The sequence below is a fragment of the Prunus persica genome, chromosome G2, assembly GCF_000346465.2.
Source record: "Prunus persica cultivar Lovell chromosome G2, Prunus_persica_NCBIv2, whole genome shotgun sequence".
In the NCBI taxonomy this organism is placed as follows: Eukaryota; Viridiplantae; Streptophyta; class Magnoliopsida; order Rosales; family Rosaceae; genus Prunus; species Prunus persica.
In genome coordinates, this window is record NC_034010.1 from 29,702,075 (window position 1) to 29,719,283 (window position 17,209).

Sequence of the window (17,209 nt, forward strand, 5' to 3'; positions counted from 1 at the left end):
TTCTCCTTGTTGAAATCATAATTCAAAGTATGCAGAATGTCCGTATAGATGGCTTTTGGTATCGGAATGTAAATGCAGAAACTAGGTACAAATGTAAATGCAGAAACTTTCTTGGTTTCTATTTTGCCTCAAGGATCTCAACAAAAGTCACAACTGGTACAGTATCATGCATTATTTTTACAAATATCTTCATGTGTTTTCAAGGGTCTTCTCTTGAGCAACTCTTTTGCATAAATTCTAACAAACTATTGGCATCGACCCATATCTCTTCAATCTCAACCTCACACTCAACTTTCACCTTCACTCTCCAAAGGGATGACGAGGTTTATAAAAAATTGGAAAAACACTTTCAGTAAAAAATTGGTGAAAAATTATATATCCCTGCTTACATTTACCGCTGTCTAGTATTGGAACTACGTACTGTTACACCATGCAAAAATTTGGTGTATCCAAGGAAGGTAAGTTTTCCATCTGAAGTTCGGATCCAGTCATTGAGTAAAGGGTAAGAGGTAGGCCCCAGATTCATTTCCTGCATAATGTTTCATTATTCTTGAGTTTGCTATTTTGAAAGTAAAACTCATGCAGATTCTTGTTCCATATGCTATTTTGAAAGTAACATCTACATGAGCAATTATACGAAAAACTGATGTGCATACCTGTGCCAACTCCTCCACAGAGATGACCCGGTTTCCTTCATTTTCAAAATACTCAAAAGCCGTACTTGCAATCTTCTCCCATCCTTCATGAGCTTCTAGCTGATATGTACTTATTGCAGCAACGCAAAACTCTTCGAAGTCCAATTTCTTGTGCGAGAGTGGTTCCATCTTAAATTTAAAACTAGAATATGAGAATATACCTCACGCAAAAGCCACAATAACACAAATAGAAAAATGAATTAAAAAAAGTTGCTTTGTTATCAATACTATCGATTCTGTGATCAAGGCTGTATTTGTCAATAGAAACAATAAGCCAAAAAAGTCCAACAAGAGCACAAAAGATGAGACATTCTAGAGTCCTCCAATATTAAGAAAAAATGGGGTTTTCTCTTTGTTTGTTTCATTAAATACAACCTTCACAGAAACAGGCTGTTATCTCATCTGACCTATCCCAAGATATGCAACAGCGTGCAGTTTGTCATTTGAAAAAAATTAACACAGAGAAATTCCACTGAAGTTTCAATGTTATATAGGTATCTACTATACGTGAAAATAACAAACAGTTTTGGGAAAATTGCTTCGTTCAAATCAAAGAAAGTGCACTGAAGGCAACAATATCTCTTACCACATTTATAATGTCATGAACCCTTGACTCCTTCATGGCATCAGTTGAATTTCTCATGAGGGCCTACAGCATTTTTCTTGATAAGTTGAAATGTCATTATAAAACAATGAAAGATAAACAAATTTAAAATTTCTACCTACAGCACTTATTGGACATGTTGAATAGCCGTAATATACCATGCACATAGATAATACGTGTCCAAAAATGACCCAAAGAGGGATGGTTAAAGCAATTAGAACGATGACTAACCGTTCTGAAATTATCAAGGGACACATATCCATGTTTAGGATCCAAGAGCCTAAATTGAGCCCTAAGATAGTAGAGCTCATCTTCTGTTATAGCCTTGGAAAGAGCCTGTGCATAAAGAAATATGTTACAAACTTACAAAAGATGCCAGCACATACGTTTTGCCAACCTCCACTCAGCATTGAATGCTAAACAAATGCAACTTCTACCATACACCTTGTTTTGCCCACATTTTTATCTTCGTTTTTAAGGTTTTTTTTTTTTGTCTTTTTTTTTTTCTTTTCACATTCGCGAGGATTGGGAAGGCACGTATCTTGTAAATGTATGTTACCTTTAGTGCTGCATGCTTGAAAGGTGTGGCACGAACATATGACTTAACCAACTTGTAGATTAATATATCTAAAGGCACATCATGTTTTTCATCCCGTAACCATGGGTGAGCTGTGAACACAGGAGATAACTATCAACATATATCAAAAGAAAATAACTGTAAATGCCACAAGGAGGGAAATTTAGTGCAAAATTAAAAATTAAAAATTAGAAACTAGAGAGAGTTATATTTTGAATCCATTGAGGATTGTGAAAATATTTTAAACCCACTTACTTAAAGCTTGGGCGGCAGTCATTCTTTTTCTGTGGTCCTTGTTCAAAAGCCTTTTCAGAAAATCTTTGGCTTCTGAGGACACTGCAGGCCAAGGTGTATCATTAAAGTTAGGATCAGCTCTTAGCACTGAACGAAATATTCCTGATTCAGTTCGTGCCCAGAAAGGTCTACTTCCACAAAGCAGTATATACGTTATGACACCAATACTCCACATATCAGCTTCAAGACTGTAAGATCTATGTAACACTTCAGGTGCAACATAGTATGCACTTCCAACAATATCATTGAGGCGTTGATCTGCACATGTAGAACTAAATGGGCTGTGAAAACAATGTAATGTTCTGATAATTGAAGTTCTCATAGTTAAATTGATTCTTAAGAAGGTAAGTTTGTTCTCAAAAGAACATGAACAACACATCAGGAGAAAAAAAAAAAAAAAAAAAAAAAAGCCTCTTTGAAATATACTAGAAGGAAGAAAAAAAACTTCCAACGAAATAAATGGTTAGAGAAGATGCTAATAGGAATAGGAGAACTTCATGACACAAACAATTTGCAGCTATATATTATACATTGAAGCCAAAGGATAGTGTGTAGAAAGCAACCATTACCGGGCCTAATAAAATCAGAGAGACCAAAATCAATAACCTTCATTGGAGCATCCTCATTTCTTGTGGTAAAAAGAAAGTTCTGCCAAGCAGTCATAACGAGCAGAGTAATTAGTTATTGGTTGGAATGAGAACTGTAGACACAAAACAGAAGTACATGTGAACATGCACAATTATTCTATTCTTTATCAAATGCAATAATTAGTTAACTGGAAATACAATTGTTAGTTCAAACTCTTTGAATGTAGTACCTCTGGCTTTAGATCACGGTGCACAACACCTTGAAGATGACAGAAGGCTGTTACACTTAAAATTTGCACAACAATAGTCTTAGCATCTCCTTCTGTATATCTTCCACCCCTGCCACCAAGGAGTGATTAAGAATACATCCTTGAACTCATAAAATCCGAAAGTGCAAATCACAAATACAATACAAGAAAACAAAGCATTTCATTCTACCTTGACAAAATTTTATCCAGTAGTTCTCCACCTTCACACAACCTAAAAAGTCAACAAGATCAGAAAGCTTCAAAACAGGCTTATCTACTAAATTCTTCTCATCAATTCAAAAAAATATACTGATATATTCATACAAATCAACCACTAAGCAACAATTCACATGATTTCCTACGTAACAAAGTTGAGCTATGACTCCAAGATATTGGTTTTTATTTAAAAAAAGACTAAATACTATTAAATAATAATAATAATAAAAAACAAGAGAGCAAGGTCATACTCCATGACTATGTAGACATTATTGGCATCCTCAAATGCATCGTAAAATCTGACCAGATTCTTATGTCCAGATAATGCTTTCAGTATTTTCACCTCTCTACGAACATCTTCAATAGCTATTGCTGTTGTCATCTGCGAAAAATCCCTCATTTAATTACCAATATGCCTTCAAATTAAAAGTTAAATTCTGTAAGTTAGTAAATCATGTATGAACCCTGCCTCACCTATATAATACATGCAGATGAGAAAATATGGAAGGTCAGTACAAATTAATGACCTAAAACTCCTTTAAAAACGTTTCGCAGACAAAGATCAACAGGCTCAAAACATGTACAAGCCAAAAGATTTACCCATATTCAATCCCCCAGACTTGTTGCAGGGAAGGCATAATTCGCATAACCATGCTTAACCAAATGATCAGACTGTTCATCATTTGATTTGCCTCTCTCAATTTAAAACAAAATTATAAAAGCTTATACTAAAAACAATAATTGCTTCAACTCAAATTGTGCACTTTGACCTTCTAATTTATCCATAGAATGTTGCCACATATACTTTTTCTGATGATTTGTATTTTTCATTTATTCCATATTTACTTAAATACACAAAGAAAACAAGCTTATCTACAAAACAAGAAAATGCACATTCAACTAAATTATGAAAAAGAACATATAAATCGTAGTATGAGCAAAACCTTCGCTTTGGCTATGATCTTGACCGCGACAGGCTGTCCCTTGAGCTGTCCCTTCTTGCCCTTGGCCCAGCAAGTGTGACCAAAATGCCCTCGACCCACCTCCTTCCCCAGCTCAAACTTTGCCCCAAAGTTCTTCCCATACCCGAAGCTTTTGTCTAGTGCTCTATCAGCCTCGACTTGGTCTCCTTGATGCTCCTCCGGTATCGGCCCGTCCTTTGGCTTCGCCTCACGCCCCTGTCGCCTTCGAAGTGCCGCCATAATCGGCTTCGCCGGTGACGGTGGAGGCAAGGGCCACCGGAATTTCCTTCCCGGCGTCCTCGCCGGAGACGGAGCTATTCCGGCGGGTAGTGGGCTCTGCAGCGGACTCGCCGAGAAAGAGTTCGCCGGAGTTTCTTTGCCGGAGTGAACATCGGTGGTGCTGGGGCTCGGTGGCACCGGGGCGACTGGCGAATGTTTTGACTGTTGGCGGCCGGTGGGTTCGTTGTCGGCCACCGAGACGTTCTTGCTGCAACAATGTCCCATCGTTGAATTTAGGGTTTTGGCGGAGGAGGAGTCAAAGTAAGAACATCGGACGGTGGAGAGAATTCGACGACTTACAGAGGCGGGAGAGAGAAAGAAGGAAGAAGGAAAGAAAGTGAATAAGAAAGAGAAGAGAGTGGTGTCTTGAAATGCTGGTGCCTTAAGTTTGAATGTTGGAGTTATATGCTAATTTGACAGCAAACCAGGGGCATTTATGTTGAATGGTTAATACCTGGCCGTTGATCTTAATCATCTATAATTTTCTGCGGGTCTCATCCGCAATTATCTATCAATTGCACTCACCCCCTGCTCATCGTAAATTTTCATTTCCACTTTTACCTTTAATCCCTACTCTCTTTTTTCCTCTTAATATAAGCAATATTAAAATTAAAGAATTCAAATACAGCCTCCAGGTAGACCTATCAATGGATTGGAATTTAATCCGTATCCGGTGTAATTAATAGGAGGTAGATTGGACTTCTCAATCTGATAATCCGATTACAATACGAATTCGATAATTCGATTATAAATAAATCTTGATATGAATTATAGTTGATCTGATATGATAATAATCTGATATGACTTAGTATGATAAAATATCAAAATTTGATATAAAAAGTAGATAAATACAATAAAAGAACGAGACTGAAATTTTTATTTGTTATAAATATCAAAATAAATTCGATAATAATATAATCTGATTCGAATTTGACGTGTAACGTATATGATTTGATAGGTAAAATTCGATAGTCTAAATACGATATGAAAATGATAATCTAATTATAAATGTTTTGAAAGGATGATATGTGAATCCACCAAAGTAAGCTAATTCTTTAATAAATAAAAAACAAGTGAAAAATAGTTATAGTTTTGTAATGAATCATCCACCATATAAAGATATAAAGATAAAATTTTGGAAAAACTCAGAAGTTTTGATATAACGTAGTTTGGCGTCATACTGGTGTCTATACACAAGCATGAATTCAGAGAAACCAACATATTATTTAAATGTGGCTATTGACGAGATTGCGGGTGGTAATTAGGAATAAAAACAATTGGATTAACCGCATTAATCGAATCAAATTGTGGAATATTTTCTTCCTTCTTAAAAAAATATTATATTGTTGGGGAGATTGGGATCGGAGGGGGATGGGACAGAATTTCTCCTTCTCAAAAACTTCGAGATCGTCATTCTTCTAGTTTTATAAGAAACCTCTCTTTCTTTGAATACAACGCTCTGCTGGTTTTGTTTTTAATATTTCATATGTATTATAATTATTTAATTCATCAATAATTAAGTTCACTATAGTCATGCATAATTCACAGGTCACGGTGAACTTGATTTGAGAATCACCATACCCACCAATCAATAAGTAGGTGACCAAATCAAGTCATCGAGAATTGAAGCTTTGAACAAGTTGGAAAATTTCTTATCTGCCCCTTTCTTAATATAAAAAACCAAACAAAGTTGGAATTTTTCTCTCTGCCGTCTTTCTTCTGCTTCTTCTACCTATGACATATAGAACTGGACCAGTCTGATACGTGCTGATATACATTTGAAATTTCTCTTGAATCTCATCTACTTGTAACAACAAGGATACTGAAATTGTCCCGCCCTTGTATTTGGCAATTCAACTCTGCAAAAAGTTGGTAACCATGATTACAGGCTATACTTATCAGGTCGGGTGTCATGCAGACAAAGGAAAAAAACTTACCTATAACCGGGATAATACAGTTTTGCTATTTTCGGTTAATGAAATAATGACACGTGAAAAAATTATCATATATATTACTGCATTATTTATCAAAAATAACAAAAAGTGCTATTTCCGTTACACGAGAGTTTCTCTCCATGAAGAGGAGTGAGAATAGACACACGGATTGACATGATCGAGCCGCCTCACCTACAACTTTCTCGCCGACGTTTGCTGGTGCTACTATACTAGAGCCCACACTGTGTTAGCCTTGGATTATATTTATTAAATTCACCCCAAAAACTTATATTGGCCCAACTCATATTATGTTTAGAGACCGATCCTTTGTTGGGCTTTGAATAAGTGTTTCTGAAAATACTTAACTCATTCATCGAAAAAATTTATCATTTGGAAAGAAAAAACGAAAACAATAACATGGAGGATTATAATTAACATGGAGGATTATAATTAGGGATGGGTATTGAGACCGAAAAACTATAAAATCATACTGCATCGGATGGAAAAAATTAGAAAAAAATCGTGTTCATTAAAAAGTCAACAACTTGACTTCAAACTTAACCAAACTGGCTCAACAAGTACAAAATTCGAAGTATGTTAAATAGATAATTATCAGCCGTTGATAAATTATTTATGAATCCCTCTTCCATCAATCGAGCTCGCGTAAAACATCTATAGGGGTTAAAATTTATATAAATATCTCAAATAAAAAACAAATCTAAAGAGAAAAAGGTTTATGTCCACGTGGCGCTTGGAGGCGTGGACAATCATGCAATGGTAGAGAAATTGCCCTATAAATGGCGGGAGCCTCACCTACTTGTAATTTTCTCACATTCAATTATCTTTCTCTCTCTATTTATCTCTCTCTCCCTCGTCAACTCTTCGCTAATTACATATCAACCCCTCAAAAACCCTCCAATCCTAAAACACCCCCAAATCGTCACCAGGGGACTTCCCCTTCTCTCTCCATCGTTTCGGTAGAGTAAGTCCATTCCCGTTCCGGTCCCTTTTGTCTCATAAATTCCTGCAGTTATATGGTTTTGCATTTTCCCCTTTTGTTTGAGCTTCTCGAACCCTAGGGTTTCATTAAGCAGAGTGAGTGAGAGAGTTGGAGTTGTACCGTAGCTTCTGATTCAATGGAGGCTACGGCCGCTGCGCGTGGTAGTTCGATGCCGATGCCACCACCGCCTACGCGCAAAGAGTGGCGCGCCGTCTCCGACCATCATTCGGCACGAAACGTCGGGGATGAGGTACTAGTTTGCTAAAAACCACTGGCATTGGAGTTTTTTGGTTGCTTGAATAATTTAAATAGATAAAAGAAAAAGAAATTTGGAACAATGAGTTTTTAAGTTGGGTTGTGAATGTCAAAAGTCCTTCACTAATTTGAGGATTAGGGTTTGCAGGTTGTGTTTATCCTTTTTATTGTTTTGGTACTAAGAATGCAAAAAACCCTTTTTTCATTATGCCTGATGTGTAAACTAGGGAGGGTGAGTGTCATAAGTTATTTATTTCTGATTTCAGCTCACTTATTTTTCCGTGCCTGTTGTTTTCCTCTTCTTTTGGTTAAAGGTTTGAATTTGTGCTTGTGGGTAGGTGGGTAATGTTATATTCGCATGACTTGACATATCTACAAGGTTGTAATTTCTAAATACTTGAAGGAGACCATTTTGGTGAATGTGCATACAATTTGAATGAAGCAACCTTGACTTTCTTCTGGCAAAAAAAAAAGAAATCACAATTTTCTGTGGAATGAGATTATCATGAAAAAGAACAACGACTTTCTGTCTCATGATTAAGAAGTAAAAATGAAGGAAAATTTCACAATTCATTAGTTCTTTGAATGCTGAGTAATTGGATGAGGAGAAATGTACAGTTGGGTGCTTTGCAATCTAATTTGGTATTCATTTATATATAAAAATAACAATGTACCTTAGAAATTCTTTAGGATTAGTTAAGTGAAGTTTTTGCCTTTTTGTGACTGAATTCATGGGAAAAATGTGTTACTTGTACAGCATTTGTATTTGTTGCTTTTCCATTGTTTTGTTCTTGAATTGGGCATCTTCCCATGTGCAGGAGTTGGAACGATCAAAACTAGGCCAATCAGATGAGAGAACAATATATGAGGTAAAGATTTTGATTCTAGTTTAGCTTGTATTCTGAAGGATTCACTGAAAGCGAAGTTGATTTGTTGTTTATCAAGGTGCAGCAGGGGAGAGAGCCGGTTGATGTGGACTTCTGTTCAATCACAATAGATGGGACTTTAGACCAAGACCTTTTGCAGCAGCAGATTGATGATGTTTCTAGGCAACGAGAGGAACTGCAGCATATGGAGATTGAGCTTAAAGCTCAAATGATTGCAACATCTGAGATAATTGAACTACAAAATAACTTTGATGCTCAAATAAAGGACCATGCTAATGCTGCCGCCAAGCTTCAGGTTTTCGTTGATAATTGGATTGTACTTTATAATGTGTATTTCGATAGGGGTTTTTCAAATTTCAATTACAAGAATCTCATCAGACGTGATGATTATAGAAGTTATGCTAGCATGCTTATAGTGATTTTATAATGTCACATGCGTATCCCACTTTTTTTTGAATTTGGGGCAAATTTAAGGCACAAAAGTTATCCCTTAAACTACTTTGTTAGCTTATTTCCTTGAGATATATGTGTAGAATGAACTACTGACAGTTTTTTCTAAATATTGGGTCCACATACGGTACAGGAGCAACTACATGAAAGGGAGCAGACCATACATGATCTGGAAAGGAAAATGGAAGAGAAAGATAGAGAGCTGCATGCTATAAAATTAGATAATGAAGTGGTAACTTGAATGCTTCTGTTTTGATATGTTTCTATTTGCTATTGGTTTGAGCTGTTTGGAAGAATAATTTGCAAATTCTTATTCTTTTGATTTTCATAATGTTCTGGCAGGCCTGGGCTAAAGAGGACCTTCTTAGAGAACAGAACAAAGAATTAGCAAATTTCAGGTACTGGCCTGTTTGTTTAACTTTTTTACTGCGCTTTTAAGCTCCTTTCCCATAATGCACGCCAAGTTCTTCACTGGATTTACTTGAATGTAATGAAATATTCTTGTTTTACTATTGCATGATATTTAAAGGCTTTGTATTTAATGTTTTTGGTTAATAGTGCCGTGGGTTGAATTTTTAATCATATGAAAGAATTTGAATGGGTTACTGTTTGCTACAGAAGAGAACATGACCATTCGGAAGCTGAAAGAGCGCAGCATATACAACAAATACATGACCTTCAAGAACATATTCAAGAAAAAGATAGGCAGCTTATTGAGTTACGGGAACAGGTCTGTTTATTTGCACGTATTTGATGTACGTGTATATCCTTACCGAAGTGGAATTTAAGAACTCAAGTTTTCAAGCATATATATATATATTTATTTATTTATTCATGGAATGTGCTTTTCTATTAGTTTTCTTTATCCGAACAAACAAATTCCCATCATGGTATTGTTTTGCAATGCTAGACAGTGAATAACAAGTGAGATACAATTTGGAACAAATTGAATAGTATTTTCAGGAAGGAATTGCATACTAATTTAGTTCTAGGGATGCAGTGAGGCCAGTACCTGATAGTGTTAATATTTTCAGCATAGGCTCGCTCAAGAAACCATTCTCTATAAGGACGAACAGTTGAGGGAGGCCCAAGCGTGGATCACTCGTGTTCAGGAAATGGATGCCTTGCAGTCAACTACAATACAAGCTGAATTGCGGGAACGTACAGAACAATATAATCAGCTCTGGCTTGGTTGTCAAAGACAGGTTGGTTTGTTTTCTTTCTCTATCTCGTTTTAAGGTATTTTCTTCTCTTGCAACTTGGGGCGTATGTACAAATGTGGGCATGCAGCCACACACACATTGTGTGCATGTCTATATGCTGAACTTTCATGTGTTTTTTTTTGCTATAGTTTTTCCAAATCACAAGTGATGTTGATACTGTACTTAATTGTAACAAGTTTTGTTTTCTGCTAAGCTTGACCACATGACTTTGATTTTTTGTTGGATCATTGATTTCAGTTTGCTGAGATGGAAAGACTTCATATGCATTCAATACAACAGCTTCAACTTGAGCTGGCTGATGCAAGAGAAAGGAGTGGAACTTACACTGATGAATCACGCATAGCACAATCAAATTCTAAGGATGCATCTCAATTTGGTCAGAACAATGGAAACCAGCTCGATATGAATACATCAAGTGGAAATACAGGGGCCATCCCAAATGGGAATTCAGATGATGTTCAATCATTTCCTTCAACTGGAAATGCATCAACTCAGGTAGTTGCTTCTTTTTTGTGGTTATTACTGGTATTGAATTAGGCAATAGTTCTTCTGAAATATTTTGGATTTGAGAGGTAAGAGGAAGGAAATGAAACATGGATAAGGTCCTCAGTTTGAAATGAAATTGATAAATAGAAATTTAAATATATCATTCGATAACCTTAATTTTTCTGGATCATTATTAGATCGACCATGTTGCTGGTGTTCCAATTTCTCCATCATCTCTACTTGGGATGCCTTCCTATCTTCCACCTGGACAGGTGACTGCTCTGCATCCATTTCTTATGCATCAACAAGGGGTACCCCATTCAATGCCACCACAAGTTCCTCAGTCCCATGTTGGGCATTTTCACTCAATACCTGCAATGTCATCTCATCAACAGTGGCAGAACCAACAGGTGGTGATACAAGAATATATATTTTCTGTCCTGATTATTGTAATATATAATGGTAACATATTTACATTCTTTATTTTCTCTTTTTAGGCTCCATCGGAGGGTTTGCAGATATCTACACAAAATGAACTTCCATCGTCCCAAAATGATCAAAGCATAATAAGATCAGATGTGAAGTACAACTATGAAACATCTGTTAATGGACAATCACTTCATCAAGACTATTTGGATGTTCAAATTAACCAAGGCGCAGAGTCTGATCCTGTAATATCGTCGTCCAGTGGGGAAGCACAGGTATTCTTGTTATTTTTCTTGTTATTTTTTCCCCAAAAATTGAGTAGAAGCACCTTAATTATTTAATTTCAGGTGCTCCAGTCAATTGATAGAGGTTTCTTGGTCTCATCCCAACCTGAGCAGAGCTTGCAACAAATTTCTTCCCAATTCCACAATTCTTTAAGACTGGATTCTCTTGAACAGAACAGTGAAACTAAGGTATTTAACTTTTTTTTAAATTATTTTCTCCCTTTATAGGATTAGGCTGTGTGCAGAAAGTAAGTAGAGAAAAAAATTCATACTAACTTGCATTTGAACAGGCTTCGGAGCAAAATGTTCAGACCTTGACTGGTCATGGCTTGGAGGGACAAGTTTTAACTACAGAACAACCAATTTCTACCACCAATCTGTCAAAACCTGATACTTCAATCCCTTCAGTCAACCTCATGGAAACCACAATTAACAATGCTGCTGGTGCAGTTTTGCCTGAATTGTTTGCCTCAACCGGGCACAAAAATGCACCGGCAGTGGGAAAGACATCAGAGACTGCGCTTCTTGATGAAAGGTCATTGTTGGCTTGCATGGTTCGCACAATTCCGGCTGGTGGTAGAATTCGCATCAGTTCAACGGTGAGCCTACATTTTATCTACTAGGTCTTTGTAGTGAGTGTGGCATTTTCTATTTTTCTCATTTCTAGTTTAGTTGATAATATTTTTTGCTCTAAGTTCAGCTACCAAATAGGCTTGGGAAGATGCTTGCACCTTTACACTGGCATGATTACAAGAGAAAGTATGGAAAGCTTGATGACTTCGTGGCTAGTCATCGCGAAGTAAGTTGTATAAATGATTTAGAATGTTTCTGTTTTTGTATGGATGTATATTATCTCATGAGGACCTTAATTTGTATTTTTCAGTTATTTGTGATTGAGGGCGACTATATTCAGCTTAGGGAAGGAGCACAAGAGATGATAGCAGCTACAGCTGCTGCTGCGAAAGTTGCTGCTGCTGCTCTAGCATCATGTCCTTACTCTTCAAGCTTGCCTTCTGTGGCTGTTACTCCAGTGGCACAGACTCACCGCTCAAGGAAGATATCATCTCTTGATTCCCAAAACGTGGTCATTTCAACTGCTAATGCAACTGATAATCACTTGCAGTCTGTAAAGCAGAACCATCAATTAAATGGTGTATCCTTTGGTGTTCCTGGAGGTCTCTCAAATGTAAAGATTTTGAGCAAATCTAAGGAATGTTGGGAACTGAATGGCCCTGAAACTAAGTCAAGCCAGTCATCTGTGCTTTTGAATGGTGGAAATGGAGCAATTCTGGATAGATCGAGTGCGAGCAGTACCCAGAGCTCAGGGTTGACCAATGGCCGGTTGAGCTCGAATCTTGTCGGGAAACAACATGGCAGGTGTGCCTCTCTAAACCTTCAAAACTTTTGCAGTTGTATTGTGGTGGATTATGTAGTTAGGCCTACTGATTTATCATTATGTAATGTGCTTAATGGGTTGTTATTGTGACAGGATGAGCAATGCTGCTGCCTTTACTTCCAGAAGATAGTAAGTACGATTACTCAAATATTGAAATTTGATGGGTGATAGTTAATATAATAATAACTAAAATTTCTTTATTATTAGGTTGTGCTTGCAATGAGGAAGCACATGCAAAATTTGTTCTTTTTTGCCTAGTTTTCATTGTACAAATTCTCACTAGCAGTGTTAATTTGGTGTTGGCAGGAGAGAGAGCAGGGAAAGCATCATCTTATTGTGGATCAGTGTGCGGACAGAAGATTATTTTGGAATGGCAACAGGATTATTATGTGGGAGAATGAATACATCCTCGTAGATTGAATGACCATCAACCTCTTGCATCTTGTAGAATTCTCTGATTGGAAACGTTTGCCCTCCTTTGTTTTGTTTTTTGTTTTGGGTTTAAAAGCCTGTTTTATCATACTCAACTGTATCTGATTCTGCAGTGATTGATATTCATGCACAAAATTGCTTCTGTGCGCATCTCTGATCTGCCCCTTTTGTTCGCGGATGCTTTAATTCTTAAACAATAGTTTTTATTTTTCTTTTATTTTGTCTTTGCTGATTGGCTGGCTAATTGGGCTGAGATCCGCCCACTAAGTTTCTATTTGTTGAAAGCCCCCACTGGTTTCACCAAAAAAGAAGCCTCCACTGGGTTTCGTATGTTTTATTTTGTGGGCATTGGAATAGTAAAATGCCCTTGTACCTGAAACGCGTTCCAAAGGCCTAACGAATTTTGACGAGTAAAAGACGAACTCAAAGCATTTGCGAGTGATGGACAACATATGACCAAATGAAATTTGTCACATTAGATAGATACAATTCAAGACATCTTTCTCTTTATATACACGTGCTATTGGGGAGACGAATTCAAACACACAATCTCGAGTGGAAAGGTATTTGTTCATATGGCAAGTCTTGTTCTTGGTTTGAGGATTGTAATTTTACTTATACATTAAATAATTCAAGAAGCAGCATTGCTACAATTTAGAAAACATGGTGCCAAGCTGAAATTTAGTAGGTCCAAGAATATACGAATACGATCCGTTATGGGTTATAAGCACGCCTACTTGTGCGAAAGGGACGTGTCTAAAAGCCCAGTTGTTTAAACGACGTCGCGTTGGTCGAAGGCTACATAGAATTGAAGATCAGAAAGCAAAGCCAAAAAGCCAAAACGAAGAAAGAAGAAAGAAAAAAAAAGGAGGAGAAGAAGATGGGTTACGTTCTGAGAGTGAGATTGGCATCGTTTTTCGGCGGAGCTGCGGTGGCGTCCTTTCTTGGGCTCTATATCCTTCACAATGATTACAAGGTTGCCCACCAGGCCATTTCTCAACAGGTACGTCTTTTCTTCTTTCTTTTTTTTAGAATTTGCATCCCCAATTCTTAGGTCTTTATCTTTTCCCTCATTTCGGTACCTTCCATTTTTATGTGTAGACGGAATGTTGAATCTTCAAGTGGATCTTGAAAATGGGTGTGTAAAAAATATGTTGTTTTTTCTATTATATTTGTGAAACCCCACGGCTGTTAGGCTCAAAATCGATTATGAAAAGTTAAAAACAAACTTGCAGAAAATGATTGATGAACATTTGCTTTTATTATTTGGAATTAAAAAGACATTGGTTCTTAAAGCTTTTGAGTAAATATCATGAATTGCTGCTGAGTAGGTCAAATTAGTTTGTTTAGGAGGAGTGAGGCATTTGAAATTCTTTCGGCCATTGATGACATTGATTGGTATTGTGGTTTCCATCGTGGGTTTAGGTAGTTCAAGTTATGTTTGCAGAGGAAGATTGAAAACAGAATGTTGATATTATAAACAATGTAGACCGATTATGTTGCACAGAAAATTATCACTAATGGTCTTTTATAGTTCCCCTTCTGGCTATGAACGAATCATAACCCGTCCGTAATGTTTTATTCTTTTTGTCTAGTTTGAGCTCAAAAAATTTATATTTCCCTCTTTTGCATCCTGTTTTGGATCCCTATCTACTAGTTACGTGTGAGCTTTGATGGTTGCTCTTTAGAGCAATCAATTATCTTTATCTATTGATTGTCTACTTGCAGTCATTTGGATTGATTTTAGCGGGTACCCCTATTGGTTCTTTTCAACTGATTTGCTTACCAAATTGAGGGAAAAAAAGAGATGATTTCAATTAAAACTAAGGCTATGTATACAGTCGACCGCGTATGTTTATAGGCTATCTTTAAAATAAATTGTGTATGATGTATCCTTTTGTGGTGTGAAACAAGCATCCCTTACTATTTAGGACAAGAAAAGAGTCCTTGATTTAACCAGTCCTTTCTGTTGATTGGGTAAAAGCAATTTTGCTAATAACATAATGCTGCTGGAACTGGTCATGAAGAATGACAGTATCCGTGCTTTAAAACTGTTCACAGGTGCTCCCACGCACGCACACATGCAACCTGTAAATTCACTATCCACTCCGCTGACTCAAATTTTGAGAAAGCTACCTAAGAAGCACTTATGATGCAATGGTATTTTTTCGCATGCATGTTTGTTTGATTTGTGTTCTTATGTTGACATGATGGGATCTTTACTATATCCGGCCTTTTAGGGGTTGCATTTTTACTGCCATGAGTGTTTAATAGTTTCTAGGCATTTAAAGGATAGAAGAATTGTGAATGTTTTTTCTTTGTTTCTCCAGGTGAGAGGCCTCCATGAGTCATTGGATAGACGAATTTCAACTCTCGAAAGTTTAAAACAAACTGAAGCTTCACAACCTGCAGAAGCAGCTGAATAGATGCCTTGAGAATGCTAGTGCAGTTGAATCCTGTGGCACGAAAGATCCTTTTTGTCTCGTGTTTTTATGCAGATGGTTTCTATGTAGTTTCTCCTCCCTTTGCAAAGAATAATTACTTATGACATAATTGGTCTGTTTGGTATGCCCAATCATTTGTGATTTACTAGAATACTTTTGAGTATTTGTATTCTCGTATCAGATGAAAACAGTGACTAGGTCTGAGAGAAATTATGCATCCGACTATCGGTTATGGCTATGAATATGTCGTTGAAATTTTTATGGTATGGCTGTAGTATGTGCTTTTGGGTGTGTCAAATTTGTTCCATGTGATTGTGAAGCTTATTTAGAGCTAAAATAAAAAAACCGGAGGGGTTGGTAGCGTTGGTTGGTTGCAGGGCCCAATCTAGAACTGGTCAAGTCAAGAAAAGAGGCGAAGGGAGCAAAGCCCATTCTCCCCTGTTCCCTTCCCTTTCTGAGGAGGAGGAGGAGGAGGAGGAGGAGGATGACATACATTCATTAAGTGGTGGACCTCAGACTCAGAAGCTGTACCATGAATTGTTTCCAGAAAGAGAAGGCACCGTCCGTACCCCTCCTCCTATCCTTATCCTATGTGCATAAAGAGGAAAAAATAGAAAAGCAGGGATGGTAATGGTATGGCATTGGGAAAAAGAAGTGACAAAAATGAAAAAGGTCGAGTGTTCCTTGCGTTTAGCCAAAAACAAAACAATTGGGAAATGGAATGAATATCAAGTATGTGGTCCCTTGAGATAGAAGAGCCCATCCCTGACCATGACCAGATGACGATGCTGGTTCAGACAGAGCAAGCCTAATCATAAAATGATAGACATCATCAGTTGCTGAGTGGGTTCTTCTCAGTGCTGACGACAAAGAATAATTAAATCCTAAAATAATAGAATAAAAAGAGTTGGTGTTTGTTTCCTTGGCGGTGGTAGCTTCGAATTCATCGATCAACAACATCAATTCAAATTCAATCATTCAACCAAACAAAATGAAGCCGTCCACGCCGATAGATTAGATAGCGTTGTTAGTGAATGGATTGTTCCTTCGTCGGAGACACACACTTCTCTTCTAAGCAACCCTAACTATTATCATTATATCATACATAATCATTCATATATACGTTGGACTTGCACCCCATTGCATGGCACATGGACCTCTTACTCTTTATGCATCATATAACAATCATATATGCGGACATGGTTATTTTCATGCATGTGCATTTGAGAGAGAGAGAGCTTTGTGTTTTTTCTTTTGGACTAAAAGAAAACACAAACCTTGATAGAAAATAGGTGAGAGTAAAACAGTCAGGATTCCAAATGGAGGTGGCGATAAAGAGGAAAGGCAGGAGTTCAATTTCAAAGGGAAAGAGAAAGAAAAGAGAGAGAGGTATTTGTCTTTGCACATTGCAGATGATGGGGACATCCCATTTCACCCCTCCAGCTAGCTGTGTCCCTCCCAACCCAACCCATCAATTCATTTCAATTCAATTCACCCTCTCCTCTCTCCTCTCTCCTCTGCCATTCCCCC

General features: G+C 37.2%; 3 protein-coding genes across 9 annotated transcripts; 2 read left to right on the forward strand and 1 right to left on the reverse strand.

The window, feature by feature from the left end:
• Nucleotides 95-4,887, reverse strand: LOC18785165 (CDPK-related kinase 4). Its single transcript, XM_007218813.2, has 11 exons — nucleotides 4,166-4,887; nucleotides 3,473-3,603; nucleotides 3,196-3,237; nucleotides 2,988-3,096; nucleotides 2,740-2,818; nucleotides 2,132-2,428; nucleotides 1,859-1,968; nucleotides 1,531-1,635; nucleotides 1,282-1,344; nucleotides 657-824; nucleotides 95-529 (listed from the first exon to the last, which is right to left on the reverse strand). Exons 1-11 carry the CDS (start codon nucleotides 4,685-4,687, stop codon nucleotides 392-394), a joined length of 1,764 nt encoding a protein of 587 aa, XP_007218875.1. The 5' UTR covers nucleotides 4,688-4,887; the 3' UTR covers nucleotides 95-391.
• On the forward strand, nucleotides 7,216-13,450 carry LOC18785431. 7 transcript variants are annotated; one of them, XM_020556759.1, is made up of 16 exons: nucleotides 7,216-7,646; nucleotides 8,470-8,520; nucleotides 8,597-8,833; nucleotides 9,122-9,220; nucleotides 9,331-9,386; nucleotides 9,607-9,718; nucleotides 10,023-10,193; nucleotides 10,449-10,706; nucleotides 10,895-11,107; nucleotides 11,195-11,398; nucleotides 11,480-11,596; nucleotides 11,698-12,006; nucleotides 12,108-12,206; nucleotides 12,291-12,784; nucleotides 12,897-12,932; nucleotides 13,110-13,450. In XM_020556759.1, coding segments are annotated over exons 1-16 (2,571 nt in total). In that variant the 5' UTR covers nucleotides 7,216-7,532; the 3' UTR covers nucleotides 13,111-13,450. The 7 variants fall into 7 exon arrangements, with proteins under 7 accessions (XP_020412348.1, XP_020412349.1, XP_020412342.1 ...); XM_020556760.1 differs by having other exon boundaries at nucleotides 11,522-11,596; XM_020556753.1 differs by having other exon boundaries at nucleotides 7,217-7,646; nucleotides 11,471-11,596.
• On the forward strand, nucleotides 13,994-15,945 carry LOC18787143. The gene is made up of 2 exons (XM_007220458.2): nucleotides 13,994-14,238; nucleotides 15,566-15,945. The coding sequence occupies exons 1-2, from the start codon at nucleotides 14,116-14,118 to the stop codon at nucleotides 15,659-15,661; spliced, it is 219 nt and encodes a 72-aa protein (XP_007220520.1). The 5' UTR covers nucleotides 13,994-14,115; the 3' UTR covers nucleotides 15,662-15,945.